This window comes from Rhineura floridana, chromosome 8, assembly GCF_030035675.1.
Source record: "Rhineura floridana isolate rRhiFlo1 chromosome 8, rRhiFlo1.hap2, whole genome shotgun sequence".
Classification (NCBI taxonomy): domain Eukaryota; kingdom Metazoa; phylum Chordata; class Lepidosauria; order Squamata; family Rhineuridae; genus Rhineura; species Rhineura floridana.
Genome location: NC_084487.1, coordinates 349,443 through 362,564, shown reverse-complemented (window position 1 = coordinate 362,564; position 13,122 = coordinate 349,443). Strand labels below are relative to the sequence as shown.

Below are 13,122 nucleotides of genomic sequence, written 5' to 3'. Positions count from 1 at the left end.
CCTTGCCTGTAGAAGGCCCCAGGGTCAATCCCCAATGGCATCCTGGTAGGGCTGGGAAAGAACTCGCCTGAACCCTGGAGAGGCGCTGCTGCCCGTCAGTGTAGACCATGCTGAGCTAGATGACCCAGTGGTCCAACTCAGTATCAGACAGCTTCCCATGTTCCCAGCTCACCAGGCAGCCTCTGGCAGCACAAGAGCTGCATGTGACGCAGGGGTGGCTCTTCCTTCCTCAGGCGTTCTCGGAGTACCAGATTCAGCAGATGACGGCCAACTTTGTGGATCAGTTTGGCTTCAACGATGAAGAGTTCGCTGACCAGGATGACAATATCAAGTAAGCGAGTGTCTGTTTTTCTCTCTCTCTCACACGCACACCCACACACCCGTAGGGCTTTAGCCCCAAAGCAGATCAGTCTCCCCATCCGGAAAATGGGGCAAGGAGGCAGAAGGGCCCGACGGAGGGGTCCATAACTTTATTTGTGGGTCTTCTTTTGACCCCCAAAGGGCCTCCAGTTTAAGGATGGGATGCTGCCTGCCAGCTTTTCCTCTGGGCCCCGATTGACTGTAATGAGAGCAGGACATGCCGGAAGGCGGAAAGTGGCAGCAGGGGTTGCAGTGCCCCACCAGCGCCCTCTGCTGTCAGGAGCTCCTCTGCAACTGGGCGTGTCTGAGACGGGAGGGTGGGGAGAGAACGGCTCTGGCCACACGCAGATACGCACATGCTTAGCAATCGCTGTGAACCCCACATTATCATGTATACGTCCTGCTCTTTCTCTACGGAGCGCAGGGCAGGTTACGTGAGTTTGTTCCATTTCTCCTCGCAAGAGCGTTATGAGGTAGGCTGGAGTGAGAGAGGGCTTTATGAGCCCCTCCCCACTCGGCCACTGTATGAGATGATGACTTGCCCAAGGCGAGGTGCTCTGCTTCATGGCTGGGTGGGGATTTGAAGACTGGCCTCCCTGGTCATAGGACCATCAGAAGAGCCTGCTGGATCAGGCCAGTGGCACCTCTAGTGCAGCATCCTGTCCTCACAGGGGCCAGCCCGATACCCTTTGTGGGAAACACGCAAGCAGGACCCGAGTGCAAGAGCAGCTCTCCCCTTCTGCGGTTGCCAGCACTGGCATTCGGAAGCACGCTGCTTCCAGCTGTGGAGTCCCTGGTGCAGGGGTGCGTGGGAGGACCTCTGGGTGCTTTCTCCACTGAAGGACAGTGAAGGGTGCCTGAAGCCACCACCTCTGAATAGCTTTGTTCTCTCTCTTCCAGTGCACCTTTTGACAGGATTGCAGAGATCAACTTCAACATTGATGCTGATGATGACAGTGTAAGCAGCTGTACTTAGCATTTTGTTAAATCCAGAGACCTCCACATGACAATTACAAATGTAATTCTGGCAGGATGTACCCCGTTCATGGGGCTGGGGAACTTTTTGTTCCACTTTACGGCCGCCGCTACCATTTTGTGGGGCGCTGTTCTCTGTACTTTTTACGATGAAGCCTCTGGGCAAAGTCATCCAGAGATTTGGGCTAAAGTGTAATTAGTACGCAGATGCCATACAACCCTACCTCTTATTTCCACTTACTTATGTCAGGGAAGGTGCGGAACTCCTGAGCAAGTATCTGGAGGCAGTTTCGGGATAGATGAGGGGAACAACATGAAGCTAAACCATGACAAGTTGGAGAAGCTGTGTTAAGGAGTTAGGGGATGATCTGTTCTGGATGGGCTTCGTAGCTTGCGGGTGTTCCTCATTGCCAAGAGGTTACTGGAGGTCTACGTGGCCTTGGTGGTGAGGCATGCCTGTGCCCAACTACAGCAGTTACAGGTGTAGCTACAGAAGGTTCAGCACTGGGACAATTTGGCCTCAAACATGTTTGAGTTTAAATAGAATTAAATTAAACTTTGGAACAAGATGGAATCTCATGGGGCTACACAGCATGAATCCGAGCAGAAGTCCTCCAGTCCTATTCTCTGTGGTCTCTGAGAGCAACCCCCACCACAAAATGGTGCCCCTGCCCCCAACCCATAGAGTCACTACAGCAGCATACTGTGGTCAACGGTACTGAACACTGCGAAGAGGTTCAGGAAAATCAACAGGGAGGAGCCCCCCCCAAAAAGGTAATCAGCCAAGGCAATTACAGTTGTTTCAAACATAGAGCCATACTAAAACAGGTCTAGATAATCAGTTTCACCCAGGAACTGCAGGTGATCTTTCACTACCCTCTTGATTACGCTCTTGATATTTATTTATTATTATTATTTATTTATTCAATTTGTATCCCGCCCTTCCTCCCAGCAGGAGCCCAGGGTGGCAAACAAAAGCGCTAAAAACACTTTAAAACATCATAAAAACAGACTTTAAAATACATTAAAACAAAACAACTTTAAAAATATTTTTTTAAAAAAAGCTTTCAAGACGTCTTTAAAAAAAAAGTTTAAAAACATTGTTTTTTTAAAAAAGCTTTAAAAACATCTTAAGGAGCAGTTCCAACACAGATGCAGACTGGGATAAGGTCTCTACTTAAAAGGCTTGTTGAATGAGGAAGGTCTTCAGTAGGTGCCGGAAAGATACCAGAGATGGTGCCTGTCTAATATTTAAGGGGAGGGAATTCCGCAGGGAATTCTTGCCCAGGCAAATATTATTTGTGGCCAGGCGGTAGTTGTCTACAACTTGAGGATTTAATGTGGGCCTCAGGGGAGAGGGGCTCACCACTGCTCCTTTAACCACCATGGGCATCATTCCCTCCTGTAACGAGCCATTAACCACTTCTTGGACCCACCCAATCAATCCCTCCCTGCTAGATCTTACAAGTCAAGATGGACAATGGACAAGAAGGCACATGATTGGGCTAATCCTTGCAAGTGTCCTGTCCACATCCTCAGGCTGCAGTAATGGAAACTGAACCCTTAAACCCTATTCAGGCAGTGCCCTGAACACCTCACAGGACCTGCCTGTATTATGGCATCCAGTTTTGTACAGATGTGAGAAACATTGTCTTCAAACTGCCTCTCACATTCATTACAGCGCTCTTCCGAGTGGTTAACCATTTTCACTTCTGGTTGGATTCAACCAGCCTGTTCACTGCTCAGTTCTCTTATTATGTGACAGAGGCAAAGAAGTAGGCTCTTTTTGCCACTATTACGTGGTAGGCTTTATTGTGTGGTCTTACTTGTGTTGGATCATATTCACTGTAAGATTGATGCCACCTGCTCTCCTGTCTCTCTGGCCCATTTCATTGCCTAGAGCTTGTTGGAAATCCAAGGAACCTTCCTGGTTCCACAGCCCATGATAGGGCACTTGGGGTGGTCATGTCAAAAGCCCTGTCTCTCTCGCCATTCCATAGTGAGACAAGGGTATTGACAGCAGCGCCAGGCATGCCAGCTGGAAAATCCTCCCCCCACAAGAGCATTCAGCAATCCCTCCAGATTCCATTGGGGGGGGGAGACCATCTTAATAGGAAAATGATCTGGAAGCTGCAGCTAGTGCAGAATACTGCAGCATAGATATGTGGAACATCGAGAGATGAGCAGATCACTGCACTGGCTGCCAGGGTGTTACCGGGCCCAGTGCAAAGCATCAGTGCTAATGTACAAAGCCTTAAAGTGATCTGGGACCCAAATACTTGAAGCAGCGACTTCCCAGCACCTTCTGGTTCAGACTTTGTGACCTGTGGGAAAGGCCTTGCTTTCACTTCTGTCTATGTCAGAAGCGTGGCAAACATTATGCTTTCAGTGTTTGCCCCCTTACCAATGGCCCTCCCCTCTCTCCCACCCGGATATCATGAGGCTGCCCCTCATCTTGGCTGCACTCAGGCAAAATACAAAATGCTATTTACTTGTCCATGCTTTGGGGGTATAATAAATTTTGGGTCCAGTAATCAGTATTGTCATGCTGGATGTTTTAGCTGCATTTGTTTTAGTGAAGTTGTTGTTGGTTCTGATTGTTATATATTGTTGTATCTTTTTTATGTTGTTAGCTGCCCTGTGCTTTTTGGAAGAGTGAGGTAGAAAAATAACTAAAATAAGTAAATCCTTTCCACAGGTACTGCTGCCAAGCCTCCTAATGCTCTGTGGCAGCCTTTCCCAACCAGTGTGCCTCCAGATGTTGTTGGACCACAACTCCCATCAGCCTCAGCCAGCATTGCCAGTGGCTGAGGCTGATGGGAGTTGTGGTCCAACAACATCTGGAGGCACACTGGTTGGGAAAGGCTGCTCTATAGGGTAGTATTCAATGCTAGTCTACTCAGAGTAAGCCCACTGAAGTTAATAAACATTACTAACTAAGTCTGTTAATTTCAGTGGACCTCCTCTGAGTAGGACTTAGTTGAATACATCTACTGGTCTCCAGGTTCAGCTTGCAGATTAGGACTGCAAAATGCCCTTGTCCTTCCTCATCCCGTCTCTCGTCGTTTTATCTCCTCTCCTGTCTGCCCCTTCAGTACCTGAGATACTATTGCTGGGGAAAGGGGGGTGTTTACTTTTTGAGGACTTGCTCTTAACTTTCTCTGCCAAATCTTCTGCAGGCTCTTAAGGCCACAGTTCTATGTCCATTTACTTGGGAGTTAGTCCCCTGAACTTTTGTCAACCATCCGGCAGTGTCAGTGACTGCCAGATGTTCCTTCAGGGTAGAGCAGCCTTGTGTCATATTAATAATGGGAAGCTGGGATCCAGCTGTTTGGGGCAGAGGGGGCCTGTTGTTGGAGGCCGTATGTTGTGAGGGAGGCAGTCCTAGATCAAAGCAGGGAGAGGCTCCAGAGTGGTCCATGATGGCCTTTGTACTTTTCACAAGGAAGTTCAGGCATTCAGGGACTTGGGGCAGCCAGATGAGAGCGACTCATTTCCTCCCCTACTCTTGGTTGAACTTGTGCCTCTGGCTGCCATCTTTGTTTATCACTTTTCTGGGCAATTGAATTGAGAAGTACATGAAAAGCATTTGTTAGGGCTGCTGCTGCCACCACTGCCGGCTTCTCGAAAAGATCTCCTGAATCCTAACCTGTGTTGACCTTTGCTGCAGCCCAATGCATCCCTGTTTGAAGCCTGCTGCAGTGAAAGGATCCAGCAGTTTGATGATAATGAGGAAGAGGAAGACATTTGGGAGGAGAAAGAAATAAGCTACACAACCCAAGTCAAATCCAGGACACGGTAAGGAGTGAAGCAGAGTGCCTACTTCATCTCTGGTAGGCCTCTTCCACATTCCATTCCAGGGACAAGAAAGGCCTCTTGGTATGTGATTGGGGGGGAGGGCTTTTCTGATTGGTTGTTCCAAAAAGGCTATGATGAGGCCAAGATTGGAACGCCTAAGCATGTTTTGTGTTGACTGAAGCACGGAGATGGACCCAGTATCCCTTCTAGGTGTAGCTATATTGGCAAGACTGAGTGCTAATTTCAGGATGGGCTTTGGTTCTAGAGTGAGGCATATTGTGGGTGGTGGCAGTCATTCTTCCACGCACAGGCACCTTTATTCATTTTGCCAAGGAGTTGATCATGAAGATGCCTCCTAGGTGTTTGGGCATTATGTGTATTTGCAGTCAGTCTGTCTCTCTCTGCCAACTTGGCTCACGGTCCTGGGTGCAGCTGCCTTCAACAGAAGAGACACAAGGGCTTTCCCTGATTGACTTGTCTCTGAGAATGCCACCTCTGTGCCTGTCCTGTGCCTAGAGAGGAAAATGTTTCCTTCGCTTTCTTTTTGCAGGGCTTGAAGACTGACCTGGCAGGGTTAGGAGGGGAAGTCCTGCCCTGCAGGAGCTAGGACAGCTTCCAGGAAAGGCTGGCATTGCTCTGACAGTGGGCAGAGCTCACCTACTCGGTGAATGGGCCTGCTTGAAGGGAGGAGGGGCTTCAAGGGGCAGAGCCAAGCTGTTTAGCTGTGCACTTGCCTCCACGTGCATCCTCTGCGATCTTCTAGCCAGGAACTTACAGAAATATAACTTCTGACGCAAGTACAGAAGGACTTTGTGGCTCACCTTCTGCCTCAGTTCAGGGACCAAGTTAAGATGACCTTGACGTGCCCACCTAGATTCTGTTCCTCTGTCAGGGGTTGCAGAACAGGAGGGGTGGGGCAGGGCAGGAGGAGGAGGGATCATCCCACAGCTTGTAGTAGCCAGCCCAGAGGTGCCTCGTAGCTAGCAGTCTTCTCCTTGTTTGCTTCAGGTTTGGAGTGTCTCATACCCCAGAGGGTCCATCCGAAAGCGACCTAGAGAACGGGGGCCAGGATGGCAGCACAGGCGCCGGGGAGGAAGAGGCCAAGGAGACAGCAGCAGCCCTGCCTTCTCCTCCTGCCCTGCACACAGATGACGGAGGCAGCCTTCCAGAGGACAAAGGGACGGGCCCCTCTCCTGAAGGTAATGGGGACTCTTGCAGCCCGGCCCCATGGCCCCAGTAGAGCTGCCAGCAAGGGATCCCTGCTCCGCAGCCCCTTGTGGCTTCCTGAGGTGCTGGCAGGCTGCATAGGGGGCAGGGTCTGGGTACTGCCATAGCACCATCCCCTTTTGGATAAAGCACCAGATGTTGAGAAAGAAGGGACACCTTGAGACTGAGTCGTGTTTAGCAGCCTAGCCGTGGGTTTCATGCACAAAAACATGTCAAGAGCACGTTGAGCAGCATTGCAAGAACACTGACTGACTCAGCGGATGAAACAGGCTTCAGTGGGGACATCTGTCAAGGCTGGGGCATCGGGACAAACTTGGCAGGGCCAGGAGCTGCTTACTCAAGGCTGATGGGCCTTCAGCAGGCAGTGTTTGTTTATTTGGATTAATTAAAAGATTCCTGTACCACTTTTCCTTTACAGAAAGAATTGCCACAGCAGTTCACACTACAGTCAAACATAACTCTATTCCAATAAAAATCAATAATCAGAAATCAGTCATCAATAAAACCATCACAGTGATCTTGAACACTGCAGACAGTAATAACAGTGAGGCCCATGGCAAGCCTGGGGGAACAGGGAAGCCTCAGTTGGCAGCAGAAACACCTGACCTCAACAGGGAGAGTGTTCCACATGGTGGGTGCTGTGACAGAGAGCCCCTCTCCGCATTCCCACCAGATGGAGTTCTCTGGGTAACAGCACAGTCAGGACAGACTCATCCACAGACTGTAGTGACCGGGTGGTCTATATGAGAGAAGGCAGACCTTCAGATAACCTGGTCCTGAGCTGTTGAGGTTTTATGCACCAAGACTAGCGCCTTAAGCTTGCCTCGGTAGCTAACTGGCAGCAAGTGCAGCTCCTTCGGCACAGGTATTGCGTGCACATGGTAGGAAGCGCTGCTGAGCAGCCTAGCTGCTGCATTCTGCACCAGCTGCAGCTTCCAAACCAACCCTTAAGGGCAGCCCCATGTAGAAAGTGTTACACAGTAATTCGGTGTTGAGGTTACCGGTGCATGGATCACAATGGCTAGTCGAGCCCTGTGCAGGAGTGGTCGCAATAGATGTACCAGCCGAAGCTGGCCGTAGGTGCCCCTCGCCTCTGAGGTTCCTTGGGTCTCTGTCAGCAAAGATAAGTCAAGATGAGCACCCCCAAGCTGCATGTGCCTGCCTCTTCAGAGGGAAGGTACCTTCCAGGACCCAGTGAGCAGGGGGTGGGATTTGACGGCCTTACAGGCCCCTTCCAACTCTACTGCTCTACGATTATTTGCAAGTATTGTGCAAGCTTGGGATGAAATCTGGCTCTTACAGTTGGAGCAAAGGTGTCGCTTGACTCCTTTCTGGACCCTGGAGGGTTTTCTCTGAGCCCACCTTCTCAGCCCCAGCCACCACTGTTGAGTTAGATATTGCTGGGCTGAGACTTTGCAGGGGAACCCAGGAAGCTGGCTTACACCGAGCCAGACCGTTGGTCCATCCAGCTCAGAATTGCCTCTCCTTATTGGCAGCTGCATCAGCCCTGCCTGGAGATGCCGTTGAGGACTAAACTGGAGGCCGCCTGCCCGCAAGGCGGATGCTCTGCCACTGAGCCATGGCCCTTCCTCTGTTTACTGCCTTCTTGTGGGTGAACGGACAGCATGCATGCAGACGTGCACAGGGTGCTTCCTCACTCCGGTTGCCTGGAAGCAAGCTCAGGAAATCATGTTCGCATTAGGGAATCCCTGTGCACAGTCCTGATTTTTTTATTTACCTCGGCTTGATTACGTTTATTTAAGGCGTATATTAGTCAGTCAGTAGCATTTCTAAGTGGCATACCTCAATAGAAACTATACAGAGAACAAAACAACAAGAATTTGTGGGAAACCCAGCAGCGACACGACCACTACCTTAAAATGCCTGCTGGGGTCAGACGGTCCTTGTCATGCACCAGACGTTCTGCGAAGAGGGAGGGGGCCTGCCTAATCTCAGTTGGGTGGGAGAGAGTTCCACAAGGCTCTTTTTAAGGTAGATTGAAATGAAGCCATCCAGGCTTGGCTTGGTCTCGGGCCCACTCAAAGCCCGAAGGCTTTTAATAAGAAGAAACAGCCATACCCTGCAATAGCATTGACTTTCTGGCTTATTACTTTCCCCTTTGGCTTGGGTGGCCTGGCCTTGCCATGCTGGGGCCAAAGAGATACACAGGTTCCCACGTCCTTTGTCCAAGCCCTGTTGAGAGCCATCCAAGCTGGCAGCAGCCACACAGGACCGCTCAAGCACAGGTGGGACTCTTGAGCCAGAATACAGATCTTTTTCATTTCTCACCTCCTCCCATGTGGGTTACCCAGCCCAGATGTCCATATGCTCCATTTGCAAGAAGCCAGCAAAACCTTGTGAGTGGGAGAGAATGCAAAATCCCTCCCCAGGAGAGCCCGGGCTCCACACACTGGTGGTGAACTGGCCAAGAAGCCTGAGTAAAAAAAGGAACGTGAACAGCGAGTCATGACCGAGTGGCGACTTGCAGGCTGACAGGCTTCCTGTCTTCCAAATGGGAATGTGTGTTTTTAAAATGCTGTCAGGACTAGATCTGTTTCTAGGTGTAAATTAACTCTTTGTGGAAATTACTGCTCTGCAAGAATGGCATCTCCAGTTTTTGTCTCTGCTGCTTAGTGTGGGAGACTTTTTGAAGCCACTCACGCTGGGCTTGCCAGCATCATTGCCAACATGGCCTCAAGCATGAGGGGTCTGTCATCTTGCAGTTGTTTTTGCAGGATGGGAGAAGCCTGCCATTTATTATTTTTCAGCACTCTGGTCTTGTCCCCTCCAGCCCCCACCCATCCCCCATGTATGCATAGTCTGGTTGGGCAGCTGCTCCTTTGGGCTTTGTCTGTCTGAGCCACTAGGCAGCAGCCTCAGTCCTTCTTGCTGGCTGGAACGCCCTCTCTGGCTGGCCCACATTCCCCACATACAGGCAAGCCAGTGGAGTTCCCTCGGGCAGCTGAGCCATGCTCCTCCTGTGAGTCGTAGTGATGCAGGCATGTAGCTGCCTACCAGATGCTTGACGCTGAAGCGCTGTGTGAGCCTCTCTACTTCCAAGGGGTGGAAAATGGATTGTTGACCTCTTGCATCTCTGTAGGGCCTGAATGGATGGCTGCATTTGAGCCAGCAAGCATCAAGCCTCCAGCGTCATGCGTGGCAGTGGATGTCGGATCCAGTGTGTGGGATTCAGCTACCCCAGATGCAAGGACTTCTGAAGAGAGAGGCTGGGCTAAGTTCACAGACTTCCAGCCTTTTTGCTGGTAAGTGGGCGAGGAATCAGCTGCTGTGGAATGGAGAACCTGACATTTGCCATCTCAGGTCAAACTGAAGTTCCACCTGTTCCACACAGCTCACAGGCAAGCACGAGGGCAGTAGTCACCATTCCTTGCCACAGTTTGATCCCAGCCTCTGGCTGTTGGAGGTGCATAGCTTTGGGTTCCATTTCTAGCCATTGTAGCTCATCATTTGTGAGGCTTTATATCTGTGGCTTGGCGCAGCGTGGGACGAGCTTTTTGTTGGAGTCCTTCACAAGGGAGTTTACTCACCCCAACTAATTGGGGGGCTACCTCACTGCCCCCCCCAGCTCCAGATCATCTGTTAACAAGTGAAGTAGCAGCGCTGGGCCCAGCAGAGAAGACCCTTGTGTGAATTAGCTTCCCAGCCCAATGGGTGTACAGCGATGCGTGCTGCTCAAGGCATGTGGAGCCACAAACAGAACAGCCCTTAAGATTACTGGAGGCACAGGATGGGCATGCAGGTTGCTGCAGTCCCAACCTGGGCCATCTTGTGGAATCCCATGTGGCTAAGTGAGCAGTGGCTTAGCCCAAGTGATCCTTTGGCCATTTACTTTTGGATTGTATATCAGATCCCTTTACTTTCTTGCTTGTGTGTTGGATGTCTGTGTTATACCAGTTCTATTTTTCTTCATGCGTGCACACATCTTTGGGGCACGTGAGGACAGCTTGTGTGGAAAGAGAATCGAGCAACTTGTTTTAAACAGCTTCCCCCTGTGCGGTATACTCCCAGCACCTTTGCTGAGCTCCTGCTCTGTGAGAGTTCTCCGTTTACCTGATGCAGCTTTCCTTCCTGCAGTTAATGCCGGCTTCTGTTCTGGTTCTGATGGCTGGGGGAGGTGATCTTTCTGAGGCACTCAGTTTGAGGCCCTGTTTTGTGCTTTCATCTGCCAAGTCCAGCAAGAGCCCCTGTACCGCTCCTGCCCGAGTCTCCTGTGCTCACGGGCATCTTGGTCTCCCGTGGGCGTTGCAAAGGATGCTCTCCCACAGTTTCAAGGCCATAAAAACGTAAGAGAGCTTGAGAGAGAGAGACCCTCCTTCCCCTTGGATAGAGGCTTCAGTGCCTTTTCCCTTCCAGCTCTGAAGCAGGCCCCAGCTGCAGTTCTCCCATGGACACAGAGAGCAGCAACTCAGAAGGAAACGCCAAGCACAGCCAAGACAAGAACGGTAAGTGGTCACGTTGCCCATGCGGGCACGAAGAAGGGGAAGTTGTTGGCTGAGATGCTGAGGAGGGTTTCGGGCTTCAGTTAACTTGTCCCCTGCGCTCTCCCCCCTCTTTCTGGCGGAGACGTCTGGAGGCATCAGGGTGCTGATCTTCCCTGCGTGGCTGTGGAGGGGCGGCTCCCACCACCGTTCCCTCTTCAGGCAGGGAGTGCAGCTGCCGTGCCCCTTTCCTGGTGCTTTGGGGCAGGGGTGTGGGCAGCCATTCCCCTTCCCTGATGCTGCTGCCTCCTCCCCCTTCCTCAGAGCATGGGTGGCACTTCACCTGGTCCAGCTGACTGGCAGCTCCGTTCCTATTTTAAAGACGGTGGTGCTCTGAGATTAACGGCTCCAGAGCCTTTAACGGGGGCTTGGCAGTAAACAAAGCTTAAGAGGAGTTTTGGTTTTCACAGGGCGGAAAGAGAAACAGGAAATGAGACCTCAGTTCTGAGCAATGCAAAAGACCTCAAACAAGAAGCATTTCATTTGATTGCTTTCTGGGGCAGATATTCCACCTCATCCCCCACCCCTCAGCAATCCATACACCTACATCTGTGAGATTTGTATTCCTCTTCAGAACAGGGGCCATGATGCTGCTCAGGTCCTGCTTGCGGGCTTCCTCCAGGCACCTGGTTGGCCACTGTGAGAACAGGATGCTGGACTAGATGGGCCACTGGCCTGATCCAGCAGGCTCTTCTTATGTTCTTATGAAGTTGGCCTTGTCTCATTGCTGTCAGTTCTTTAGTTTTCTGTAGAAATTTAGGGATTCCCAGCAAGTTAAAGGGATTTAATGTCATTTAGTAGCGACATCTGAGGATACGTTCTGCTGCCAGGCAATCTGCGTATGCCCCTTGGGCCTCATCGTAGCAGAACCTTGGCTACTGATTGCCAGAGCAAAGTCCAGGAGACCTCCTTCCAGCAGCCTAGACCTAGATACAGTTGGCCTGTGGTGGGGAAGAAGGGTTGGTGCTCTTGCATGCTGGGATGGAGCCTTGTATGGTGGACGTAATGTACTTTCTCCCTGTTCAGTTAGTACTGCCTCTCCTTGTGTGTGGAACGTCTGCGTGGCACGGAAAGCGCCTCTGGTGGCCTCAGACAGCAGCTCATCTGGTGGCTCAGACAGTGAGGAAGAGGAGGAGAAAGTGGATGTTGTCACGGAAACCATCAGCACAGGTTCAGGCCAGGAAACAATCAAGCTGACCATGGATGCGAAGAATGAGAAGGCTCTGTTTACCAGGTATGAAAGGAGTCAGCAGTGGGAGGTGTAGCAAAGGCAGGCTGTGGGCCTCCAGGTGATGAGGCCAGGAGTACAGGGGAGCACTTACCTCTGGTGATTCTTGTGGGACCTTGGTAGTGCTGCCGCTGCTGCTTGTGCTGTTTGGAGGCCTCCCAACTGGGCTGCCTCTATCTCTGGAGAGGATGTGAGAACTCAGCAGAGCCTGCTTGGGAGATCTAGCAGGAAAAGACCAATAGCACAAGTGGGAAGAGGCTAGTTGTGTTCACGTCCCATTAAAATTGGTTGGACTGAAGGGTGGAGTCCAGGGAGTTGGACTGATAGGAGAATCCTCGGCCAGAATGCATTGCTTCCCCCTTTCTTTCCAAACAGTGCAAAGCTCATGAAACCAGCCAGCTGTCCTGATTGCAGAGGTTTCTGAGATGATGTTGGGGCAGGGCAGATAAAACTTTACTGGTTGAGAGAGGCGGTGCAGAAATGCCTCCTGTGGCTGCCCTGCCAGAGCCTGTCCCCTTTCCCCAAGAATAGCTCCCCCTTCCCCATAGCAAATTGTTTCCACAGCTTCCTCTGACCCTCATTTGATTGTCTGGATGCTCCAGGGAGGCACAACATGCGTCCCGGATGGACCAGTTCTACAGAGACAAGAGGGCAGTAAGAGGACGCGTCAGTGTTGCCCATGGAGACGAACCACCAACTGAGGATTGTTAGTCAAAATCTGAGCTGTTTATATTTGCTTTGCATTCCTCTATTAGTAAAACAAGAAGTCTTGTGGCACCTTAAAACAGAATTATTGTAGCATAAGATTTTGTGGAGTTGAGTCCACTTTATTAGGTGCATAGAAACATGAATAGCAGAGCTGAAAGGGGCCTAGAAGGCCATCGAGTCCAACCCTTTGCTCAATGCAGGAATCCAAATTAAAGCATATCTGACAGGCCTCTTGAACGCCTCCAGTGTTGGAGAGCCTCCCCCCCCCCGCCGGTAATTAGTTCCACTGTCGTACCGTTCTAACAGGAAATCTGGCTTCCCGCAACT

General features: G+C 51.0%; 1 protein-coding gene across 10 annotated transcripts in view; it reads left to right on the top strand.

Moving 5' to 3' along the window:
• Nucleotides 1–13,122, top strand: part of PPP6R2 (protein phosphatase 6 regulatory subunit 2) — a 118,385-nt gene that overhangs the window by 75,075 nt on the left and 30,188 nt on the right. For all 10 annotated transcript variants that reach the window (XM_061637929.1, XM_061637924.1, XM_061637926.1 and 7 more), the window contains 7 exons: nt 234–331; nt 1,261–1,318; nt 5,006–5,133; nt 6,142–6,332; nt 9,461–9,623; nt 10,735–10,823; nt 11,886–12,093. In XM_061637929.1, coding sequence (XP_061493913.1) covers nt 234–331; nt 1,261–1,318; nt 5,006–5,133; nt 6,142–6,332; nt 9,461–9,623; nt 10,735–10,823; nt 11,886–12,093 — 935 coding nt within the window. The remainder of the gene's footprint in view (nt 1–233; nt 332–1,260; nt 1,319–5,005; nt 5,134–6,141; nt 6,333–9,460; nt 9,624–10,734; nt 10,824–11,885; nt 12,094–13,122) is intronic.